Source organism: Asterias amurensis, chromosome 10 (genome assembly GCF_032118995.1).
Source record: "Asterias amurensis chromosome 10, ASM3211899v1".
In the NCBI taxonomy this organism is placed as follows: Eukaryota; Metazoa; Echinodermata; class Asteroidea; order Forcipulatida; family Asteriidae; genus Asterias; species Asterias amurensis.
The window spans coordinates 11710306-11737129 of record NC_092657.1 but is presented as its reverse complement, the minus strand read 5'-3'; the positions used below and the strand labels follow the sequence as shown (position 1 = coordinate 11737129).

The 26824-nt window shown below is 36.3% G+C and overlaps 1 protein-coding gene across 3 annotated transcripts; it reads right to left on the bottom strand.

Moving 5' to 3' along the window:
- Positions 1–858: 858 nt before the first annotated feature.
- LOC139943280 (uncharacterized) lies at positions 859–26384 on the bottom strand. Of its 3 annotated transcripts, none has more exons than XM_071940105.1 (10): positions 26362–26384; positions 11541–11608; positions 10619–10658; positions 10032–10130; positions 9383–9499; positions 8681–8716; positions 7927–7959; positions 5324–5359; positions 4500–4532; positions 859–3113 (listed from the first exon to the last, which is right to left on the bottom strand). In XM_071940105.1, the coding sequence occupies exons 3-10, from the start codon at positions 10641–10643 to the stop codon at positions 2326–2328; spliced, it is 1167 nt and encodes a 388-aa protein (XP_071796206.1). In that variant the 5' UTR covers positions 10644–10658; positions 11541–11608; positions 26362–26384; the 3' UTR covers positions 859–2325. The 3 variants fall into 3 exon arrangements, with proteins under 3 accessions (XP_071796206.1, XP_071796205.1, XP_071796204.1); XM_071940104.1 differs by lacking the exon at positions 26362–26384 and adding an exon at positions 22822–22871; XM_071940103.1 differs by lacking the exons at positions 11541–11608; positions 26362–26384 and adding an exon at positions 22822–22923.
- Positions 26385–26824: the final 440 nt, after the last annotated feature.

The following is a 26824-nucleotide window of genomic DNA, read 5'->3' as shown; positions in this document are numbered from 1 at the left end:
TCCCAAGCCGTGACACTTGTGTCCTTGAGCATAATACATTTCGTATAGTATAATTGCTTCTCTTCACCCAGTGGTAAATGTGTACCTGTGAGGGCGGAGTAGGTTATTGTGATTCAGAGCTGTGAGGTCACGTGGTTGCTGGGCGCCATGTTGTCTTCAAACGCAGCACAACCCAATGGGCAGACTAGTCTGGTACCCCGTGTTCGCCCATGCGTTCCTTGAGGAACAAAATGGCTTATAATCGCAAGTTGTCGCAACTCTCCCAATATACGGCTCTGTTGTGATTGATAAGCTTAGTGCGCTACATAGGATTTAAGGAATTATTTAAGGCCCAGTGACCAGGGGTAATAATGTTAAAGCGCCATAGACGAAGCCATTATTATTTTTATTTTTTTTAAATAGGTGGTCACGTAAGGACAAAACAGGAAACACAACTTAAGTATCCTATTGATTCAGATGTACCCCTGGGTGAAAAGAGGCAATTATACTATACGTTATGTATTATTCAAGTTCTGGTGCTGATTCACCAGAGTGTGGGTTCGAATCCCGATCGTGACACTTGTGTCCTTGAGCAAGATACTTTACTATAATTGCTTCTTATCACCCAGTGGTATAAATGGGTACCCGCGAGGGTAGAGGTTGATATTGTGCATGGACAGCCACAAGCGCCTTACAGGCAGCTCAGGGCTGTATACTCCCTAACTAGGGAGCTGAGAAACATTACAGGGATGTTATTGGCCCTATGACCAGGGCACTAATGTAAAGCGCATTGATACGGTTATTATGAAATGCGCTATATAATAATTTGTAATTATAATATTAATATGTAAATGAAGTGAAACGCAAACCAAATTCTATTTTTTTTTTTCAAATAATTATAATTATGTTTATTGATTAATGACTTCTATAGAACGACATTTTTAAGATCATCTCTTTCAAAATGCAAAAAAAAAACGTTTTCCCCCAGAATAACAGGAGTAATGTTTTAGCTTTTCCAAATAGACATGACTGTTCAGTTTTTCCAAACAGACATGAAAGATCCGGTTTTTTTTAAAGAAACATAATACTTAAAGTTTTCTAAAGAAGCATAATTTACAATAAATAAACAATAATTTAATAGTATAGTTCAACGTTCCGAAACAGGCACCTACTTCAACTTTCGAAACAGGCACCTATTTCAACTCACGGAACATCGACGCAAAACATCGTCGCAAACATCGTCATCATCATCAACAACAACCAACAACTCTCTTTGTTGTTGTATTTCCCACTCATCGATTATTACAACGCACACTTTAACTTACGGAACAGGCACCTACTTCAACTTACGAAACAGGCACCTACTTCAACTCACGGAATAGGCACCTACTTCAACTCACGGAATAGGCAAAATAACTCAACTTACGGAACAGGCACCTACTTCAACTCACGGAATAGGCAAAATAACTCAACTTACGAAACAGGCACTACTTCAACTCACGGAACAGGCACCTACTTCAACTCACGGAATAGGCACCTACTTCAACTCACGGAACAGGCAAAATAACTCAACTTACGGAACAGGCACCTACTTCAACTCACGGAATAGCCACCTACTTCAACTCACGGAACAGGCACCTACTTCACCTCACGGAACAGGCAAAATAACTCAACTCACGGAATAGGCACCTACTTCAACTCACGGAACATCGTCGCAAAACATCGTCGCAAACATCGTCATCATCATCAACAACAACTCTCTTTGTTGTTGTATTTCCCACTCCAAAATTGGAATGGTACTCATTTTAACTACCCCGAAAGGATGTAAGGCTGAGTCAACCTTGCTACGGTAAAAGCTGTTAAAATCACAGCCAAAGGTATTGGCTTTCGTAGCTTTCAATCGATAGACTTTGGATTTTCAATCGATTATTACAACGCACACTTCAACTTACGAAAACAGACACCTTCTTCAACTTACGGAACATCATCGCACACATCGTCATCATCATCAACAACAACAACTCTCTTTGTTGTTGTATTTCCCACTCCAAAATTGGAATGGTACTCATTTTAACTACCCCGAAGGGATGTAAGGCTGAGTCAACCTTGCTACGGTAAAAGTTGTTAAAATCACAGCCAAAGGTATTGGCGTTCGTGGCTTTCAATCGATAGACTTTGGATTTTCAATCGATTATTACAACGCACACTTCAACTTACGAAAACAGGCACCTACTTCAACTTACGAAACAGGCATAATAGTCCAACTACGTCGCAAACTACGTCGCAAATTTCGCTCTCCAGTCTATTATCACAACGCACATGTCTTCACAATGTTTATTTTCGTTTTTAATGTTGTATTCCGTCATCAGAACTAAACACACCCGTGTTATTTGTTATAACTTCATCAAATAGAATTGAATTTCTTATAAACGCGCTTTCAGTTCTGAGTCGGAAGAATAAATTATCTGTCAGAGCACCTATGATATTTTTCTCATAAAGAAGCAACTTTCTCGAGCTGTTATGCAAATTGAATTCTCCAAGTATAAAACTCGTTAGACCGGTATCTTTGATTTTTCCTAATATTTCACTCAATTGTTCAATAAAGTTGTCACATAAAGTACCTTGTGTTACATTCATAAAGCCGACTATTAAGTTGTTTTTTCCTGTGTTCAATATTTCAACGAAAAAAGATTCCAAGCTCTCTGACGTAACACGTAAATCACCGCGATGCAAATAGCTTAAGTCTGAAATATTAAACTCCGTAAATGAATCTTGAAACGACCTCAACTTTGAATTTAAATGCAATACTATATCTTGAATATTTTCTTTAGCTTTAACCATGTCATACGTAACAGATGAAGGCAATGATAAATTTCTTGAACCAGACGAACCAATAGTTTCTCGAACATCTTTTTCCATTTTCAACCAACTTTTTCTCAGATATAAAATAAGACGCCAATTTGACTTGCACAACAGGAGATCCTTTTTCAAATACTTTTTCTTGTACTTCTGTAAAATAAAACCGTTGACATGTTCTTGATAAAACTGATTTGCAACATAACTTGGTAGATTGATATTCATGATCCAGCATCGAACTTGGTCTCTACTCCAGCTTGACATTAGTAACGACTTGACTGTAAAACAAGCAAAAATAATGTCATGTATAAGTTGGGTGTCGAACAGAACTTGACAAATATGTTCTGTCAAATGTAGACTCTTCTTAGAATCAGTTAATCGTCCTAAAATATGGTGACAAACAAACTCTTTAATATCACATAACTTTAATGTCTTAAAGGCAGTGGATACTATTGGTAATTACTCAAAAAAAAATATTATCATAAAACCTTTCTTGATTACGAGTAATGTGGAGATGTTGGTAGTATAAAACATTGTGAGAAACAGCTCCCTCTGAATTGACGTATTTTTCCAAGTAATTATCCACGAATATGATTTCGAGACCTCAGATTTAGAAATTTGAGGGGTCGACATCGAGCATTTGAAAGCACAAAACTTCGTGTGGTAAGGGTGTTTTTTTTTTTCTTTCATTATTATCTCGCATCTTAGACAACCGAATGAGCTCAAATTTTCACAGGTTTGTTATTTTATGTTTATGTTTAGATACACATGGATACACCAAGTGAGGAGACTAGGCTTTGACAATTACCAATAGTGTCCAGTGTCTTTAAACATTATTTATATAATATACATACCAATGAGGTGTAACTTTAAATGTAACCCATATTATATTCCATTGATGAGCAAATAATACAAGTTGAATCCTAGTCAAATGAATCCTTTATTTACAGAGAACTGTTAAACTTGTGTACTACTTATATGGACTGACTATACAGTGATATGTTTTCCATAAGTTCTGAAGCGATCGGTGAAACTGTAGACACATTTTGATTTCACAAAGTTCTGAAGATGACATTAAAGGAACACGTTGCCTTGGATCGGACGAGTTGGTCAAAACAAAAGCGTTTTTAACCGTTTTTTATATAATGCATATGGTTGAAAAGATGTTTTAAAAGTAGCATACAATGATCCACACAAGTTTGCCTCGAAATTGCGTGGTTTTCCTTCTACTGTGCGAACTATCACCGTCGGCCATTTATGGGAGTCAAAATTTTGACCCCCATAAATGGCCGACGTGTTAGTCGACGAGGTAAAAGGAAAACCACGCAATTTCGAGGCATGTTTGTGTGGATCATTGTATTCTACTTTTACAACATCTTTCTACCCATATGCATTTTATAAAAAACGGTTACAAACGTTTTTCAAAGACCAACTCGACCGATCCAAGGCAACGTGTTCCTTTAATAATCGGTATTTATATAGCGCTTTATACACCCGAAGGGCGTCGGAAAGCGCTTAAACGCTGCAGAATTTTCCTGCAAGGTATGCGGGGCTACAATTGAATTTAAGACAACTACTCATTTTGCATTATTATAGCAACATGTAATGGTTTACAATGTACATTTATCAACATTGATGCAGGGTATAATACAACTACAAGTTACCTGTTTGACTCGGCATCGGACGGTTATCAGCATCTGAAGTAGAATGAAAGAAAGAAAAGAAAATCACAAACACAGTCACATTCAATCAAGACACACATCCAACTGTTCTATACACAAATTGTGTTTAAAGGCAGTGAACACTAATGGCAATTACTCAAAATAATGGTTAGCATTTAATAAAAACTTACTTGGTAACGAGCAATGGAGAGCGGTTGATAGTACACAAATATTGACTGCTTCGAGTGCTATGTGTAAAACTACGACTCCCGAGGTAATACCCGGAGCATTCTATTTCTCCGAGGCGCGGCCTAGGGAAAATAGAACGGTCCGGGAATCACCGTTTTAACCATAGCACGAGTTAAAGCAGGCAATATTTTTGTTATAACACCCAACAGACTTGTTATTGTCCTTGTACAGGAAACGTTCGTACGCGCGGTTCAGACACACAGATGCACAACAGATTGGGTTCGAGGTGGGTAAAAAGACGTCTGGGTACTGCACGCCATGTGATAGTCGTCGGACTATCACACGGCAAACGATGCACTATCGCATCGCCGCCGTTTCCAGTAAAAAATTCTAATATAAAACATTGTAAGAAACGGCTCCCTCTGAAGTAACTTAGTTTTTGAGAAACTTAGTTTCTCACAAAATATTTCAGTTGAATTCGAGACCTCAGCTGAGGTATCGATTTCAATGCATCTGAATGCACACGCGAGGGTGTTTTTCTTCCATTATTCTCTCGCCACTTCGGCGACCAATTGAGTTCAAATTTATTACTCAAAATTATGTTACTCAAAATAAAGTGATAGCGTTAAGTAATTTACCTGTATACCTATTATTCTCAGTAACTGACTCAGCACCTAAAGGAGAAAGAAAGGTAACACAAACAATAACATTATGACCTTTTTAAAACCAAATAAAATTGATACAATTAAATTTACCTAATTTATTCAACCAATAGTAGTAACTTTGATAGATCATCAAACATTATATATTCTTCCATAATCGCAGTATTTCGAAGTGAAATGTTTCTCAAATTTTATAACACTATCCAAAGCTGCTGGTTTACCTAGTGTTTACCAAACATACATAGATGCTGTTAAAGGCAGTGGACACTACTGGTAATTACTCAAAATAATTATTAGCATAAAACCTTACTTGGTGATGAGTAATGGGGAGAGGTTGATGGTCTAAAACTTTGTGAGAAACGGCTCCCACTGAAGTGACATAGTTTTCTAGAAAGAAGTAATTTTCCACGAATTTGATTTTGAGACATCAGATTTAGAATTTTGAGGTTTCGAAACCAACCATCTAAAAGCACACAACTTCGTGTGACAAGGGTGCTTTTTCTTTCATTATTATCTCGCAACTTCGATGACCAATTGAGCTCAAATTTTCACAGGTTTGTTATTGTATGCATATGTTGAGATGCACCAAATGAGAAGACTGGTCTTTGACAAAAATTGTCCAGTGTCTTTAAAGCCATTGGACACTTTCGGTAAACAGTGTTGTCCAAGCCCACACTTTGTGTATCACAACTTATATATAAAATAACAAAGCCAGATTTGTCTTTGTAGTGTACTAAGCCCGGGAAGGGACAGTGGTAAGAAAAAAATATGCAGGGGCTAATTCGTTCGCACGGTTTAGTAATCCGTTCGAACGAATTAATAATCCGTTCGCACGGTTTAGTAATCCGTTCTAGCGAATTAATAATCCGTTCACACGGTTTAGTAATCCGTTCCAACGAAATAATAGTCCGTTCGCACGGTTTAGTAATCCGTTCGCACGGTTAAGTAATCCGTTCGAACGAATTAATAATCTGTTTGCACGGTTTAGTTATCCGTTCGAACGAATTAGCAATCCGTTTGAACGAAATAGCAATCAGTTCAAACGAATTAGTAATCCGTTCGAACGAATTAGTAATCCGTTCGCACGGTTTAACTAAGGCATGAAATGGCGCTGCACGCATGCGCAAGTACTTAGCCCGGGAAGGGACAGTGGTAAGAAAAAAAATATGCAGGGGCTAATTCGTTCGCACGGTTTAGTAATCCGTTCGAACGAATTAATAATCTTTTCGCACGGTTTAGTAATCCGTTCAAACGAATTAATAATCCGTTTGCACGATTTAGTTATCCGTTCGAACGAATTAGCAATCCGTTTGAACGAATTAGTAATCCGTTCGCACGGTTTAATAATCCGTTCGAACGAATTAGTAGTCCGTTCGAACTAATTAGCAATCCGTTTGAACGAATTAGTAATCCGTTCGCACGGTTTAACTAAGGCATGAAATGGCGCTGCACGCATGCGTAAGCGATCCCCTCACAACAACACTTTGCTTCAAGATGGCGGAGGGCAGCGACGCAAGTAAACCTGACGTATCTGATGATGACCGTGTTGGTAAGTTTTTCAATCTTGACCAACACGGTCATCATCAGAGTCAGAACTTGTGTCGCGGCCCTCCACCATCTTGAAGCAAAATGTTGTTGTGAGGGGATTGTTTGCGCATGCGTGCAGCACCATTTCATGCCTTAGTTAAACCATGCGAACGGGTTATTAATTCGTTCGAACGGATTACTAAACCATTTGAACGGATTATTAATCCGTGTGAACGGAATACTAAACCGTTTGAACGGATTATTAATTCGTTCGAACGGATTACTAAACCGTGCGAACGAATTAGCCCCTGCATATTTTTTTCTTCCACTGTCCCCTCTCGGGCTCCGTAGTAGTGTCTTATATTCAAGTTTCGATTTAATATCAGCCCTCGGTCATTGCTTGTTTTATTGCTGTATCTCGTTCTGCATTTAAAGTTCTTTTTGTTAGACTGATATGGTTCACCTTTGTCTCCCTTCCCATAATTATTTTATAATGTGCATTTTTCGTGTCATTTAATAAGCTATTTATGTATTTGTTATTTATAGTTTCACCTGTGTAATGTTATACACTGAGTGCAAATAAATGGCAAAGCTCATTTTAAGGTCTCCGCCGTCTCCTTTGTACCGTGTATATAATATACATACCAATGAGGTGTAACTTAAATGTAACCCATATTATTATCATTTGATGAGCAAATAATACAAGTTGAATCCTAGTCAAATGAATCCTTTACTTACAGAGAACTGTTAAACTTGTGTACTACTTATATGGACTGACTATACAGTGATATGTTTTCCATGAGTTATGAAGCGATCGGTGAAACTGTAGACACATGTTGATTTCACAAAGTTCTGAAGATGACATTAATAATCGGTATTTATATAGCGCTTTATACACCCGAAGGGCGTCGGAAAGCGCTTAAACGCTGCAGAATTTTCCTGCAAGGTATGCGTGGGCTACACTTGAATTAAGAGATCTACTCCTTTTGCATAATTATAGCAACATGTAATGGTTTACAAGGTACATTTTTATCAACATTGACGCAAGTTACCTGTTTGACTCGGCATCGGACGGTTATCAGCATCTGAAGTAGAATGAAAGAAAGAAAAGAAAATCACAAATACAGTCACATTCAATCAAGACACACATCCAACTGTTCTATACACAAATTGTTTTTAAAGGCAGTGGACACTAATGGCAATTATTCAAAATAATGGTTAGCATTTAATAAAAACTTACTTGGTACACAAATATTGACTGCTTCGAGTGCTATGTGTAAAACTACGACTCCCGAGGGAAAATGGAACGGTCCGGGGATCACCGTTTTAACCATAGCACGAGTTAAAGCAGGCAATTTTTTTTATAACACCCAACAGACTTGTTATTGTCCTTGTACAGGAAACGTTCGTACGCGCGGTTCAGACACACAGATGCACAACAGATTGGGTTCGATGTGGGTAAAAAGACGTCTGGGTACTGCACGCCATGTGATAGTCGTCGGACTATCACACGGCAAACGATGCACTATCGCATCGCCGCCGTTTCCAGTAAAAAATTCTAATATAAAACATTGTAAGAAACGGCTCCCTCTGAAGTAACTTAGTTTTTGAGAAACTTAGTTTCTCACAAAATATTTCAGTTGAATTCGAGACCTCAGCTGAGGTATCGATTTCAATGCATCTGAATGCACACGCGAGGGTGTTTTTCTTCCATTATTCTCTCGCCACTTCGGCGACCAATTGAGTTCAAATTTATTACTCAAAATTATGTTACTCAAAATAAAGTGATAGCGTTAAGTAATTTACCTGTATACCTATTATTCTCAGTAACTGACTCAGCAACTAAAGGAGAAAGAAAGGTAACACAAACAATAACATTATGACCTTTTTAAAACCAAATAAAATTGATACAATTAAATTTACCTAATTTATTCAACCAATAGTAGTAACTTTGATAGATCATCAAACATTATATATTCTTCCATAATCGCAGTATTTCGAAGTGAAATGTTTCTCAAATTTTATAACACTATCCAAAGCTGCTGGTTTACCTAGTGTTTACCAAACATACATAGATGCTGTTAAAGGCAGTGGACACTACTGGTAATTACTCAAAATAATTATTAGCATAAAACCTTACTTGGTGATGAGTAATGGGGAGAGGTTGATGGTCTAAAACTTTGTGAGAAACGGCTCCCACTGAAGTGACATAGTTTTCTAGAAAGAAGTAATTTTCCACGAATTTGATTTTGAGACCTCAGATTTAGAATTTTGAGGTTTTGAAACCAACCATCTAAAAGCACACAACTTCGTGTGACAAGGGTGCTTTTTCTTTCATTATTATCTCGCAACTTCGATGACCAATTGAGCTCAAATTTTTTTCAAGGTTTGTTATTTTATGCATATATGTTGGGATGCACCAAATGAGAAGAATGGGGTTTGACAAAAAGTGTCCAGTGTCTTTAAGGCTAGTGATTATTTCATAAACTTTATAAATTTCACACTTACCACCAAACATAACCATATTGTTGCAAAACTGACCAAATTGAATGACGCTTCCCGGAGAATTCAAAACACTTAAATTATCAACACGGATCCTTATTATTCCTTCCTTTTTCTTTTTCACTGCAATTGAAAATATATTGAGAAATAGTATGAATAATTACCACAAGTACAATCAGTAACAATGTAATTATAAACTCAGCAAACTTTTTTGCATGGAAAAAATAAACCTGAAAATTAACGTTCTTCCAGCGATTTGGATACTTTTGGTAACACAAAGTCCATTTATTTACATTAAACTTACACCATTTGAAGATTATGGTAGTAGAAAGCTTAAATTAAACTATTACTTGCTGAAGTACTGTAGTTCTTTAGAAATGAACAAAAAAATGTCACGAAAAAACGTTTAACGTGCTCAAATAGTTTTTATCTCCTGAAACGAAAATTAATTTCGCGACTTGTTTTACTCATTTCTCAAAAACTACAGCACCTCAGCAAGTAATATTTTCTATCATTATCTTCAAACTGTGTTAGTTTAATGTATATCTGTGGACATTGTGTTCTGTGTCCTACAAAAAGTACTCAGACACGTAAAACAAAACGAGCGTGGTAAGTTTGAACTTGTCGTGTTTGAAATTAAATTTTGTATACTTACCGAAATTTAGACCTTGAATGAAACAGTTTGAGCAATTCGATATATCGACCTTTTGAACATGATGTATAACGGGTCTTCTCTTTTTCTTCTTCTTTCGAACTGCAATAAGAAAATTAAACTTGTTTAAATACAATAACAATTTAACAGCAAGTCAATTTAAAGGGAAGGAACACAACTGATAATTGTTTTCATGTTTTCTCAAAAAGTGAAGCATTTCCTGAAATAATATTTCAAGAGAAGTCTTTCACCAAAACACGAAAATCAAGGGTTACCTTAGGTGATCGGGAATTTTTAAAGACGATGTGACCTCTGACGTCCCTAGAAAACCATTACGTGTTCCGCGCATACCGCCGCCCCAAGCCTTTTTGTTTTGGTAGCCAGCTTTAAAGTGTATGCAGTCTTACCATGACTACGCGTATTAATTTTGCCCGGCGAAATATGACGTATACAGTGTTTTGTCAACAGAGGGCGGTTTGAATGTAAACATAGGACACATCGTCTATACGGTGCCCCAAAACTATGGAATAATCGCTACTCTCCATGGTCTACCAGAATATAGTATACGAACATGACAAGATAGTGCCTACCTCTGCTCAACTCCCTATTCTCCATGGTCTATTCAGTTCTCTGAGAAAGATAGGGAATAATTAAAAATTACTATAAGTTTTATTATTTTATGAAATCATCAAGATACAACTACACACAAACATGTAGGTCTAGGCTCTTTACGCAAGCACCGGCCCGCTGCTTGGAAATCACGAACTGACTGCGCGGTACGTAACAGCACTTGATACTGTGGGGTCGAAGCATGGTTTGTCGACGTTGTTGTACCTCGTACAACTAGTCCGTCGTTGATATCTCGAAAACTTAACAAACAGCCCGGTTATTAAAATACAGAGTACACTATTGGTAATTGTCAAAGACCAGTCTTCTCACTTTTGAGCTCGATCGGTCGTCGGAGTTGCAAGATAACTATGAAAGAAAAAAACACCCTTTAACGAAGATGTGTGCGTTTAGATCGTTGATTTCGAGACCTCAAGTTCTAAACTTGAGGTCTCGAAATCAAATTCGTGGAAAATCACTCCTTTCTCCAAAACTATGTCACTTCAGAGGGAGCTGTTTCTCACAATGTTTTATACCATCAACCTCTCCCCATTACTCGTTACAAAATAAGTTTTATGCCAATAATTATTTTGAGTAATTACCAATAGTGTCCACTGCCTTTAAATTTATCAAATGGGGGGGGGGGGGGGGGGGCCACCCACATTGTCAGGTTGGTTCTCAGTCCCCAACCTGATTATGTGGGTTTTCCCCCAATTGGGGTTTCCCTTCCACAACTAAGACTGAACATTTCTTCCCGTTACCTATTGATCCTGTTATTGGAGCTGAGTTCGCTGTTGGTTGTGTAATAAAATAAATTAATAAATAAATTAATAAATTAATAATTAAGTTTTAGTCTACGACTTTCATTGGCTACCTTCCAAAAAGATGTTTGGAAAAAAAACTTACGTCACGAAAGGAAAGTACCCGAGTGTGTTTGTGCCAGAATTATCGGGTCTTGTGTTGATCCACCAGCCCTGGAAATAAACATTGAACAAAGGTGTTTTTTTCTCGATCCTCGTCTGTAAACAAAGTACCGTGACTACGGGCAATGTCACTTGGGCCCAATTTCATAGCGCTGCTAAAAAAAAAATTGCATAGCATGAAATTTCTCTCTTGGAAAGAACAGGAATGCCAACCAAATTTCCACGTGAATTTAGGACAAGTAAACAACAGCTGAATACCAGTAAGAAACAACATACAACAAATGGAAATTTGGCTGGTAATCCTGTTTTTATCATGGAAGAAATTTCATGCAAAGCAAATTTCTGTGCTTAGCAGCTCTATAAAATTGAGCCCAGTTTGTCAACAATTAAGGACATGCATTTGAATCATATAAAGCAAAACTGCCAACCCACAATCATTGGACTACAGCTCCAGCAACATCTCTTATTCCAAGATTCAACACACAATACTACGGAAACCGGTCATTCATCGGCGTCACTGCTCCCACTCTCTGGAACAATCTCCCACATCACATTCTTTCAATCACCGTTTTTCAAATCATACAAAAGTGCCCTGAAAACCCACCTCTGTTCTGTACAGTATTAAAGGAACACAATGCCTGAGTTGGTCTTTGGAAAGCGTTTGTAACCGTTTTTTTTTTTATATAAAATGCATATGGGTAGAAATATGTTGTAAAAGTAAAATACAACTAGAAATTTAGAGTTTGTTTTAAAACAAACTCTAGGTGTTCGGTTTCCGGGAGTAAAAACCTGGTGTAAAAAAATATTCCACCTTGCTTTGTTCTAAAGATTTGTACTCAAGTTTCTCCTCAGTCGAACATTGGTTTGGCATACACACAGCTTTGAAAAGTACACCTTTAAAGCAATACCACCTGACACATGATGACCTCATCAAGCTAAGACTGCACACTTGTCATAAAATCTGACACAAACATCTAGTAAAGGTGTATTTTTAGATGTTTATAATCTGCCGCTAGAAGGCGCACTTATTTTGGTGACGTCATCAGTATTTTTTTTTAAACCAGACCTTTGCCAGACTTGTATGCTGTGATGGTAAAGCAACAAAGGATGTATATTTCAACCTAAAAGCCCGTAAATAACGCCCTTTCAAATCATTTTTACAGTAATGTCCGGTTTGAAAAGGTCAAAAGGTCAAGAGAAATTCACCAACATGTCCATTTTTGTTAAGTACGTAAAGCCCTTTCATATGATGTATAGATTGTCAAAATGGCTGATGTGGTTGAGGAAATAAAAAGCAGCTCAAACTTAACATTTTCAAATATCAATGTACCAACAGAAAACCATTTTTTTGAAGAAAAAAACCAAATGTTATAAATGTTGCTTCAAATTGTGACATACCACTACCACAATGCTTAATGTGCATTTTGATGTGTTAATTATAACGTTACTACATAAACTCGGGTTGACTCCTTACCAAAGAGAGCATAAATTATAATTAATAGCAATGCAGGAGTGTTGAAAGTCACTATTTAATCACTGGTAATTATTTACATGTCACTGTTTACATTAATTGGCGGTAACTGAAACTACAGTGGACAAAATAGTTTCTGCCGATCCTTTTCAGTTTATTTTTATATAGACGATGTGACCCCTGACGTCACTCGAAAACCATAACATAATTCGCGCGCATACCGCCGGGCAAAACCTTTGTGTTTTGACAGCCAGCTAGAAAGTGAATGCAATCTTACCAAAGCTATACGCGTCTTTTTGCCCGGCGGAACATGATGTACAGTGTTTTGTCAGCGGAGGGCGGTTTGAATGTAAACATTTATGTCACATCGTCTATAAGTTTGGAAACAAAAACGAGGTAGTTTGATCATAGAGACATTGATTGTCCCTACTTTCTAGACAGAAACGACAATCCGAGCACTTCGATCCAGACTCATTGAACATTGAAACCTTGTTCAAGTATCCAATACCACTGATCAAACACACATTGTGGTAAACACATTTTGGTACTTTCCCGTTTCCTGCAATATTGTTGCTCAACAAGGGAGTTTTTCCAATGGTATTCTCATTGGCAGCTTGCCAATAACTTTCGTATTTTGAAGAAGAAAAAAAAAACACCCCTGGACGGAAATCCCAAAGCGTTTTAAAGACATTGGACAATATTGACTAGTCTCCACAGTTGGTGTATCTCAACATAATATATGCATAAAATTAGAAACCTGGAAAATTCGAAGTTGCGAGATAATTATGACCGGAAAAAACACCTTTGTCACACGAAGTTCTGTGCTTTCAGATGCTTGATTTCGAGACCTCAAATTCTAAATAAGAGGTCTTTAAATCAGTTCATGGAAAATTACTTCTTTCTCGAAAACTACGTTACTTCATAAGGAACCGTTTCTCAAAATGTTTTATACTATCAACAGCTCCCCATTACTCGTTATACCAAAACAATTTTGCGCATTAAAGTCACCTGGAAGTGGTATTTTTTCAAAATAAAGCTTTTGTCACTAATATATGTGTTTTGATGAGTGGAATGTGAATAAACAGTTAACTAAGGTTTTAAAAAATCAGTTCTTATGTTATTTACATATTTAAGAGTAGACCCCGACCCGAGAGGGCGCTGTTCGTGACATCAATCGAGGCAGACTTTGCCTGTAATGCTGCTGAATGCAGAAAAACACTTTTTGAAATGTACCAACTCACGACTTGGACGTACATGTACTTTGCACGTGTGTTTACTATACGCAATGCAGGCAAAGTCTGCCTCGATTGACGTCACAAAATGGTAGGCGGAGTCAGCCCCCCAAACAACTTTATATATTTGTTAAACATATAAATCGTGACAAACAATTACTAAAAAAAATGTTTTATTGTTCGTAAGCATACACTCTTATGTTTGAAAGAAAAGAAAAAAAAAATCTATTTCCAGGTGACTTTAGGGAATATTTCACCCATTGAAACAGCCGCATATGCCTCTTGATATTTCGAAATAGTTTGGATAAAAAAAATATCGATCAAAACAAAATACTCGTTTCGGTACACAATGTATTAGAATCTTTCCCGCTTTGTGGCTAATCATTGACACACTATCGCAATCACTTTGCATGGTCCAAAATCCATTTAAATTAAACTTAAAAATATATCTACAAATATTTGTTGGCAGGGTTTTACAACTTTTCGTATAAGTTATAATAATTATGTCATTGTATATTATTATTATTGTTATTGTTATTGCTATTGCTATTGCTATTGCTATTGCTATTGCTATTGCTATTGCTATTGCTATTGCTATTGCTATTGCTATTGCTATTGCTATTGCTATTGCTATTGCTATTGCTATTGCTATTGCTATTGCTATTGCTATTGCTATTGCTATTGCTATTGCTATTGCTATTGCTATTGCTATTGCTATTGCTATTGCTATTGCTATTGCTATTGCTATTGCTATTGCTATTGCTATTGCTATTGCTATTGCTATTGCTATTGCTATTGCTATTGCTATTGCTATTGCTATTGCTATTGCTATTGCTATTGCTATTGCTACTGCTATTGCTTTTGCTTTTGCTATTGTTTTTGCTATTGCTATTGCTATTGCTATTGCTATTGCTATTGCTATTGCTATTGCTATTGCTATTGCTATTGCTATTGCTATTGCTATTGCTATTGCTATTGCTATTGCTATTGCTATTGCTATTGCTATTGCTATTGCTATTGCTATTGCTATTGCTATTGCTATTGCTATTGCTATTGCTATTGCTATTGCTATTGCTATTGCTATTGCTATTGCTATTGCTATTGCTATTGCTATTGCTATTGCTATTGCTATTGCTATTGCTATTGCTATTGCTATTGCTATTGCTATTGCTATTGCTATTGCTATTGCTATTGCTATTGCTATTGCTATTGCTATTGCTATTGCTATTGCTATTGCTATTGCTATTGCTATTGCTATTGCTATTGCTATTGCTATTGCTATTGCTATTGCTATTGCTATTGCTATTGCTATTGCTATTGCTATTGCTATTGCTATTGCTATTGCTATTGCTATTGCTATTGCTATTGCTATTGCTATTGCTATTGCTATTGCTATTGCTATTGCTATTGCTATTGCTATTGCTATTGCTATTGCTATTGCTATTGCTATTGCTATTGCTATTGCTATTGCTATTGCTATTGCTATTGCTATTGCTATTGCTATTGCTATTGCTATTGCTATTGCTATTGCTATTGCTATTGCTATTGCTATTGCTATTGCTATTGCTATTGCTATTGCTATTGCTATTGCTATTGCTATTGCTATTGCTATTGCTATTGCTATTGCTATTGCTATTGCTATTGCTATTGCTATTGCTATTGCTATTGCTATTGCTATTGCTATTGCTATTGCTATTGCTATTGCTATTGCTATTGCTATTGCTATTGCTATTGCTATTGCTATTGCTATTGCTATTGCTATTGCTATTGCTATTGCTATTGCTATTGCTATTGCTATTGCTATTGCTATTGCTATTGCTATTGCTATTGCTATTGCTATTGCTATTGCTATTGCTATTGCTATTGCTATTGCTATTGCTATTGCTATTGCTATTGCTATTGCTATTGCTATTGCTATTGCTATTGCTATTGCTATTGCTATTGCTATTGCTATTGCTATTGCTATTGCTATTGCTATTGCTATTGCTATTGCTATTGCTATTGCTATTGCTATTGCTATTGCTATTGCTATTGCTATTGCTATTGCTATTGCTATTGCTATTGCTATTGCTATTGCTATTGCTATTGCTATTGCTATTGCTATTGCTATTGCTATTGCTATTGCTATTGCTATTGCTATTGCTATTGCTATTGCTATTGCTATTGCTATTGCTATTGCTATTGCTATTGCTATTGCTATTGCTATTGCTATTGCTATTGCTATTGCTATTGCTATTGCTATTGCTATTGCTATTGCTATTGCTATTGCTATTGCTATTGCTATTGCTATTGCTATTGCTATTGCTATTGCTATTGCTATTGCTATTGCTATTGCTATTGCTATTGCTATTGCTATTGCTATTGCTATTGCTATTGCTATTGCTATTGCTATTGCTATTGCTATTGCTATTGCTATTGCTATTGCTATTGCTATTGCTATTGCTATTGCTATTGCTATTGCTATTGCTATTGCTATTGCTATTGCTATTGCTATTGCTATTGCTATTGCTATTGCTATTGCTATTGCTATTGCTATTGCTATTGCTATTGCTATTGCTATTGCTATTGCTATTGCTATTGCTATTGCTATTGCTATTGCTATTGCTATTGCTATTGCTATTGCTATTGCTATTGCTATTGCTATTGCTATTGCTATTGCTATTGCTATTGCTATTGCTATTGCTATTGCTATTGCTATTGCTATTGCTATTGCTATTGCTATTGCTATTGCTATTGCTATTGCTATTGCTATTGCTATTGCTATTGCTATTGCTATTGCTATTGCTATTGCTATTGCTATTGCTATTGCTATTGCTATTGCTATTGCTATTGCTATTGCTATTGCTATTGCTATTGCTATTGCTATTGCTATTGCTATTGCTATTGCTATTGCTATTGCTATTGCTATTGCTATTGCTATTGCTATTGCTATTGCTATTGCTATTGCTATTGCTATTGCTATTGCTATTGCTATTGCTATTGCTATTGCTATTGCTATTGCTATTGCTATTGCTATTGCTATTGCTATTGCTATTGCTATTGCTATTGCTATTGCTATTGCTATTGCTATTGCTATTGCTATTGCTATTGCTATTGCTATTGCTATTGCTATTGCTATTGCTATTGCTATTGCTATTGCTATTGTTATTGTTATTGTTATTGTTATTGTTATTGTTATTGTTATTGTTATTGTTATTGTTATTGTTATTGTTATTGTTATTGTTATTGTTATTGTTATTGTTATTATTATTATTATTATTATTATTATTATTATTATTATTATTATTATTATTATTGTTATTATTGTTATTATTATTATTATTATTATTATTATTATTATTATTATTGTTATTGTTATTGTTATTGTTATTATTATTATTATTATTATTATTATTATTATTATTATTATTGTTATTGTTATTGTTATTGTTATTGTTATTGTTATTGTTATTTTTTTTTTATTATTGTTATTGTTATTGTTATTGTTAGTGTTAGTGTTATTGTTATTGTTATTGTTATTGTTATTGTTATTGTTAGTGTTAGTGTTAGTGTTAGTGTTAGTGTTAGTGTTAGTGTTAGTGTTAGTGTTAGTGTTAGTGTTAGTGTTAGTGTTAGTGTTAGTGTTAGTGTTAGTGTTAGTGTTAGTGTTAGTGTTAGTGTTAGTGTTAGTGTTAGTGTTAGTGTTAGTGTTAGTGTTAGTGTTAGTGTTAGTGTTAGTGTTAGTGTTAGTGTTAGTGTTAGTGTTAGTGTTAGTGTTAGTGTTAGTGTTAGTGTTAGTGTTAGTGTTAGTGTTAGTGTTAGTGTTAGTGTTAGTGTTAGTGTTAGTGTTAGTGTTAGTGTTAGTGTTAGTGTTAGTGTTAGTGTTAGTGTTAGTGTTAGTGTTAGTGTTAGTGTTAGTGTTAGTGTTAGTGTTAGTGTTAGTGTTAGTGTTAGTGTTAGTGTTAGTGTTAGTGTTAGTGTTAGTGTTAGTGTTAGTGTTAGTGTTAGTGTTAGTGTTAGTGTTAGTGTTAGTGTTAGTGTTAGTGTTAGTGTTAGTGTTAGTGTTAGTGTTAGTGTTAGTGTTAGTGTTAGTGTTAGTGTTAGTGTTAGTGTTAGTGTTAGTGTTAGTGTTAGTGTTAGTGTTAGTGTTAGTGTTAGTGTTAGTGTTAGTGTTAGTGTTAGTGTTAGTGTTAGTGTTAGTGTTAGTGTTAGTGTTAGTGTTAGTGTTAGTGTTAGTGTTAGTGTTAGTGTTAGTGTTAGTGTTAGTGTTAGTGTTAGTGTTAGTGTTAGTGTTAGTGTTAGTGTTAGTGTTAGTGTTAGTGTTAGTGTTAGTGTTAGTGTTAGTGTTAGTGTTAGTGTTAGTGTTAGTGTTAGTGTTAGTGTTAGTGTTAGTGTTAGTGTTAGTGTTAGTGTTAGTGTTAGTGTTAGTGTTAGTGTTAGTGTTAGTGTTAGTGTTAGTGTTAGTGTTAGTGTTAGTGTTAGTGTTAGTGTTAGTGTTAGTGTTAGTGTTAGTGTTAGTGTTAGTGTTAGTGTTAGTGTTAGTGTTAGTGTTAGTGTTAGTGTTAGTGTTAGTGTTAGTGTTAGTGTTAGTGTTAGTGTTAGTGTTAGTGTTAGTGTTAGTGTTAGTGTTAGTGTTAGTGTTAGTGTTAGTGTTAGTGTTAGTGTTAGTGTTAGTGTTAGTGTTAGTGTTAGTGTTAGTGTTAGTGTTAGTGTTAGTGTTAGTGTTAGTGTTAGTGTTAGTGTTAGTGTTAGTGTTAGTGTTAGTGTTAGTGTTAGTGTTAGTGTTAGTGTTAGTGTTAGTGTTAGTGTTAGTGTTAGTGTTAGTGTTAGTGTTAGTGTTAGTGTTATTGTTATTGTTATTGTTATTATTATTATTATTTATTTGGCAATTCACACAAAAATACAAATAATTTATACGTAAAGGATAAAACTCTTACAAACATTAAATATATAAATATATACATCTGGATTGGAAAACATAAAAAAAAGGGAGATACATAAATATATAAAAAAGGGGGACAGGCAGCAAAAGAGAAGATAAAGTACTACACAACTGAAGACAACAGAAAGACAACAACAATCCAGGTTAGATGTATCCAGATTCGAAATACTGACGACGATCGCTCGGCGTCGATCACTTTTATACCCAAGTGGACGTTTGTGGGCATGCGTATTAAAAGTGGAGCCAAACCAGAAAAAAATGTTTTGGAACATAATAACAAAGTGCTCAAAGCACTGCTCAGATAATTAATGACAGTTGCCCTTTCGAAAGTGGACTTTGTCAGTAAATGTTCACCGCACCGAGTTGCCAAGCAACCCAATACTGCTATACAAATATAGCTTCTCATGAGTCGGGTAATATGTTTATGCATTTTGTATAAGACTGTACCAACTTGGCAGTTGAAATTGTATGTCAAACCTGTATACATGTACTGCAATGTGTTCAGTGCTTATAGAGAGTGAGCAAAAAGAAGGTATGTTTTTGTCTAAACGACAATCACCTCTTTTAAAAATGGAGCCTTTAAAACAAAGAAAAAAAAATGCAAAATTTTACAAGTGCCCCATCAATCCCCCTGGTCAAACTTGAATTAAAGGTTGACATATACATGACGTCACTGTGACGTAAGTTCCCCTCCTGCATTTGCGATTTAGCTCAAATTTTCCAGGTTTCTAATTTTATGCATATGTGGAGATACACCAACTGTGGAGACTAGTCAATAGTGTCCAATGTCTTTAAAACGCTTTAGGATTTTCGTCCAGGGGTGTTTTTTTTTTTTTTCTTTTTTTTTTTCAAAATACGAAAGTTATTGGCAAGTTGCCAATGAGAATACCATTGGAAAAAGTCCCTTGTTGAGCAACAATATTGCAGGAAACGGGAAAGTACCAAAATGTGTTTACCACAATGTGTGTTTGATCAGTGATGCAGGAGGGGATCAGTTATTAAAATATTAAAAAATTACAAAAATGAAACAAATACAAGAGCAAGTGGCTACAGCAAAATACAGCTAATTAAAAAGAATTCAATTTGAGACTAAAACAATACATACAAGGTGCGAGCAAGATGGTCATATTGTTGTAAGCCACATCTAGCATAATGCCCGATACGATATAGTCTATTAAAGGCAGTGTACACTATTGGTAATTGTCAAAGACTAGCCTTCACAGTTAGTGTATCTCAACATACGCATAAAATAACTAACCTGTGAAAATTTGAGCTCAATCGGTCATCGCACTTGCGAGATAATAATGAAAGAAAAAAAACCCACCCATGTCACACGAAGTTGTGTGCGTTGAGATGGTTGATTTCGAGACCTCAAGTTCTAAATCTGAGGTCTCGAAATCAAATCCGTGGAAAATTACTTCTTTTTCAAAAACTATGGCACTTCAGAAGGAGCCGTTTCTCGCAATGTTTTATACCATCAACCTCTCCCCATTACTCGTCATCAAGAAAGGTTTTATGCTAAAAAATATTTTGAGTAATTACCAATAGTGTCCACTGCCTTTAAAGTATTATCACAACAATAACAAACATGAATTTCTTTACAAACAGCCTAGGCAAATCAAGGAAACTTACCAGCAGTAAATAATGAATAGGAGCGACTTGACATAAATATTGATATTTTGACCAAATTGGAGATTGAAATACGCACATAAACACCGCTTGCTTAAACAACTCAGAACTCGCGGGAACGAAGTTCTGGTGCTGATTCACCGGAGTGTGGGTTCGAATCCCGGTCGTGACACTTGAGCAAGATACTTTACTATAATTGCTTCTCTTCACCCAGGGGTATAAATTGGTACCTGCGAGGGTAGAGGTTGATATTCTGTATGAAAAGCCTCAAGTGCCTTACAGGCAGCTCAGGGCTGTATACTCCCTAACTAGGGAGCTGAGGAACAAGTTCTTAATAGCGCATTTCACAATAACCGTATTATTGCGCTTTACATAAATGTGAAAGGAATTCCCAAGTAGAAATCAGATGGCACAAGCCATGACCTGCAAAAAAGAGTTCTTTGAAAATCGGCAAGTGTTTTATTTTCACTGACCTCTAAGAGAGGCAGGGCTAGACATCTGCAGCTGTCTCAGTGAGTCTCATGTCATATTTAATATGCAACTCTTTTCCGTCGTGCGAGGTTGGCCCTACATACAATGCTGCAGTGACATACTATTATGTTTTGATTTTTAGTGATTTTAAACAGACATAAAAAAATGAAGAGCGACACCATAAATATATGGTCTAGAATACTTTATATAAAATAACAGAGGTAAATTGCTACTGAAATAAATTAAACCGCGAGAGCCGATAGATGTTGACGTCATCATTATAATTATTCACATTACTTACCGATATAAGGCAAGGACAGCCGGCTGAAAGGCGTGGCCAGTCAACATATTTGCCGACTCCGGGCCCAATTTCATAGAGCTGCTTAAGCACAAAATTTAGCCAAAAAATCCTTGCTTAGTAAAATCACATTACCGGCCAAGACTCCACTCAGTTGTTATGCAAAGTAAACAACAGCTTAATACCAGTTAGAAGCAATGTATATGGCATGAAATTTTTGCGAGTAAAATGTGAAAAATAAGCGAGCTGTTTCCGTGCTTAAGCACATTTTTTGCTTAAGCAGCTCTATGAAATTGGCCCCTGGTCCGGGGGCAGCAACAACTGGAACCGCGGATCATGTTGTTGCTGCCTCCAGACCAGAGTCGGCAAATATGTTGACGGACCCGACTGCCCCGAATAATGGCAAGCTGATCTCTTAAGTTGAGAACAGTCATTGCTTACGTAATAGTCGTTCAAATTGTCAGCCTAGCAAACCTGATGAGGCGCAGTACAAGAATTTAAGGAATTTAAAACGCTTCATAATGCACCACATCAATATCACGCACATGTATGAACATTATGAACAAAACCCGTCATATTTAGTATTATGGATATGGACCAAATATCATACATCATTGTGTACTTCGTCTCTGTAGGATAGCTCACACTTAAAATGTCATCAAATAATGTGTATAACATTGATGACAACTTATACTTTACATATTACGCAAAGGAAAGTTACATTCGGTGCAACGTTTTGAACAACAGTATGTATATCACATTCTTACCAGCAACCCCAACATGTAAAATCCGTAGACAACTTTAAAGACACTGGACAACTCTGGTAATTTTCAAAGACTAGCCTTCTCACTTTGTGTATCTTAACATGTGCAGAAAATCACAAACCTGTGAAAATTTTGACTCAATTCGTCGTCGAAGTAGCGAGAGAATAATGGTAGTAAGTTGTGTGCTTTCATCAGATGCCTTGAATTCGAGACCTCAGCTGAGGTCTCGAATTCAATTAAAATATTATAGTGAGAAATCACTTCTTTATCAACAACTACGTTACTTCAGAAGGAGCCGTTTCTAACAATGTTTTATAGTATCAACAGTCTACATTGCTCGCTACCAAGTACGTTTTTATGCCAACAATTATTTTGAGTATACCAATAGTGAACAATGCCCTTGAGCCTCAAATAAGTCAGGATTAATGATACATAATTAGATTGTTGTTGATACCGCCGAACACAATAAAAAACTTACCTTCTTTTCTGATTGATTGAGATTAGATGTGGACAGTATCCAGATTCGAAATACTGACGACAATCGCTCGGCGTCGATCACTTTTATACCCTAGTGGTCGTTTGTGGGCATGCGTATATTAAACGTGGCGCCAAACCATAATTTTCTTTTGTTGAAACATAATAAGCAAGTGCACAAAGCACTGCTCAGATCATTAATGACAGCTGCCCTTTCGAAAGTGGACTTTGTCGGTAAATGTTCACCGCACCGAGTTGCCAAGCAACCCAATACTGCTATACAAACATAGCTTCTCATGAGTCGGGTAATATGTTTATACATTTTGTATAAGACTGTATCAACTTGGCAGTTGAAATTGTATGTCAAACCTGTATACATGTACTGCAATGTTTTCAGTGCTTATTATAGAGAGTGGGCAAAAAGAAGGTAAGTTTTTGTGTTAACGACAATCACCTCTTTTTAAAATGGAGCCTTTCAAAAAAAAACAATTGCAAGATGTTACAAGTGTCCCATCAATCCCCCTGGTCAAACTTGAATTAAAGATTGACATATACATGACGTCATTGTGACGTAAGTTCCCCTCCTGCATTTGCGATTTAGCTCAAACTTTCCAGGTTTCTAATTTTATGCATATGTGGAGATACACCAACTGTGGAGACTAGTCAATGGTGTCCAATGTCTTTAAAACGCTTTAGGATTTTCGTCCAGGGGTGTTTTTTTTTTTTTTTTTTTTTTTTTTTTTCAAAATACGAAAGTTATTGGCAAGTTGCCAATGAGAATACCATTGGAAAAAGTCCCTTGTTGAGCAACAATATTGCAGGAAACGGGAAAGTACCAAAATGTGTTTACCACAATGTGTGTTTGATCAGTGATGCAGGAGGGGATCAGTTATTAAAATATTAAAAAATTACAAAAATGAAACAAATACAAGAGCAAGTGGCTACAGCAAAATACAGCTAATTAAAAAGAATTCAATTTGAGACTAAAACAATACATACAAGGTGCGAGCAAGATGGTCATATTGTTGTAAGCCACATCTAGCATAATGCCCGATACGATATAGTCTATTAAAGGCAGTGTACACTAATGGTAATTGTCAAAGACTAGCCTTCACAGTTAGTGTATCTCAACATATGCATAAAATAACTAACCTGTGAAAATTTGAGCTCAATCGGTCATCGCACTTGCGAGATAATAATGAAAGAAAAAAAAACCCACCCATGTCACACGAAGTTGTGTGCGTTTAGATGGTTGATTTCGAGACCTCAAGTTCTAAATCTGAGGTCTCGAAATCAAATCCGTGGAAAATTACTTGTTTTCAAAAACTATGGCACTTCAGAAGGAGCCGTTTCTCGCAATGTTTTATACCATCAACCTCTCCCCATTACTCGTCACCAAGAAAGGTTTTATGCTAAAAAATATTTTGAGTAATTACCAATAGTGTCCACTGCCTTTAAAGTATTATCACAACAATAACAAACATGAATTTCTTTACAAACAGCCTAGGCAAATCAAGGGAACTTACCAGCAGTAAATAATGAATAGGAGCGACTTGACATAAATAATGATATTTTGACCAAATTGGAGATTGAAATACGCACATAAACACCGCTTGCTTAAACAACTCAGAACTCGGGAACGAAGTTCTGGTGCTGATTCACCGGAGTGTGGGTTCGAATCCCGGTCGTGACACTTGAGCAAGATACTTTACTATAATTGCTTCTCTTCACCCAGGGGTATAAATTGGTACCTGCGAGGGTAGAGGTTGATATTCTGTATGAAAAGCCACAAACGCCTTACAGGCAGCTCAGGGCTGTATACTCCCTAACTAGGGAGCTGAGGAACAAATTGTATATAGCGCATTTCACAATAACCGTATTATTGCGCTTTACATAAATGTGAAAGGAATTCCCAAACAGAAATCAGATGGCACCATTACCTGCAAAAAAGAGTTCTTTGAAAATCGGCAAGTGTTTTATTTTCACTGACCTCTAAGAGAAGTAGGTCTAGACATATGCAGCTGTCTCAGTGAGTCTCATGTCATTTTTAATATGCAACTCTTTTCCGTCGTGCGAGGTTGGCCCTACATACAATGCTGCAGTGACATACTATTATGTTTTGATTTTTAGTGATTTTAAACAGACATAAAAAACTGAAGAGCGACACCATAAATATATGGACTAGAATACTTTACATAAAATAACAGAGGTACATTGCTACTGAAATAAATTTAACCGCGAGAGCCGATAGATGTTGACGGCACCATTATAATTATTCACAATACTTACCGATATAAGGCAAGGACAGCCGGCTGAAAGGCGTGGCCCGTCAACATATTTGCCGACTCCGGGCCCAATTTCATAGAGCTGCTTAAGCACACAATTTAGCAAAAAATCCTTGCTTAGTAAAATCACATTACCGGCCAAGACTCCACTCAGTTGTTATGCAAAGTAAACAACAGCCTAATACCAGTTAGAAGCAATGTATATGGCATGAAATTTTTGCCAGTAACATGTGAAAAATAAGCGAGCTGTTTTCGTGCTTAAGCACATTTTTTGCTTCAGCAGCTCTATGAAATTGGCCCCTGGTCCGGGGGCAGCAACAACTGGAACCGCGGATCATGTTGTTGCTGCCTCCAGACCAGAGTCGGCAAATATGTTGACGGCACCACGCCCAAGACCCGACTGCCCCGAATAATGGCAAGCTGATCTCTTAAGTTGAGAACAGTCATTGCTTACGTAATAGTCGTTCAAATTGTCAGCCTAGCAAACCTGATGAGGCGCAGTAAAATAATTTAAGGAATTTGAAACGCTTCATAATGCACCACAACAATATCATGAACATGTATCAACATTATGAACAAAACCCGTCATATTTAGTATTATGGATATGGACCAAATATCATACATCATTGTGTACTTCGTCGTCTCTGTAGGATAGCTCACACTTAAAATGTCATCAAATAATGTGTATAACATTGATGACAACTTATACTTTAGTTATTATGCAAAGGAAAGTTTACATTCGGTGCAACGTTTTGAACAACAGTATGTATATCACATTCTTACCAGCAACCCCTACATGTAAAATCCGTAGACAACTTTAAAGACACTGGACAACTTTGGTAATTTTCAAAGATAGCCTTCACACTTTGTGTATCTTAACATGTGCAGAAAAGAACAAACCTGTGAAAATGTTGACTCAACTCGTCGTCGAAGTAGCGAGAGAATAATGGTAGTAAGTTGTGTGCTTTCAGATGCCTTGAATTCGAGACCTCAGTTGAGGTCTCGAATTCAATTAAAATATTTTAGTGAGAAATCACTTCTTTATCAACAACTACGTTACTTCAGAAGGAGCCGTTTCTAACAATGTTTTATACTATTAACAGTTCTACATTGCTCGTTACCAAGTACGTTTTTATATTGTTAACAATTATTTTGAGTATACCAATAGTGAACAATGCCCTTGAGCCTCAAATAAGTCAGGATTAATGATACATAATTAGATTGTTGTTGATCCAGCCGAACACAATAAAAAACTTACCTTATTTTCTGATTGATTGAGATTAGATGTGGACAGTATCCAGATTCGAAATACTGACGACGATCGCTCGGCGTCGATCACTTTTATACCCAAGTGGTCGTTTGTGGGCATGCGTATTAAACGTGGCGCCAAACCATAATTTTATTTTATTTTTTATAACCAAGTGCACAAAGCACTGCTCAGATCATTAAAGGAACACGTTGCCTTGTATCGGACGAGTTGGTCTATGAAAAAACATTTGTAACCGTTTATGAAATACATATGGTTAGAAAGATGTTTTAAAGTAGAATATAATGATCCACACAAGTATCACTAAAAAATTGCACGGTTTTCATTTTACATCGCGAACTAACACGGTCGGCCATTTATAGGAGTCAACGTTTTGACTCACACAAATGGCCGACCGTGTTTGTCGACGAGGTAAAACGAAAACCACGCAATTTCGAGGCATATTTGTGTAGAA

Excerpts from the sequence above, each read along its gene's own strand:
- LOC139943280 (XM_071940105.1), bottom strand. The coding sequence starts at position 10,643 with ATGGAGAATAGGGAGTTGAGCAGAG. Across the intron at positions 8,717-9,382 it reads CAATATGGTTATGTTTGGTG|TTGCTGAGTCAGTTACTGAG; the intron begins GTAAGTGTGAAA and ends TTTCTCCTTTAG. Across the intron at positions 4,533-5,323 it reads TGAGAATAATAGGTATACAG|ATGCTGATAACCGTCCGATG; the intron begins GTAAATTACTTA and ends ATTCTACTTCAG.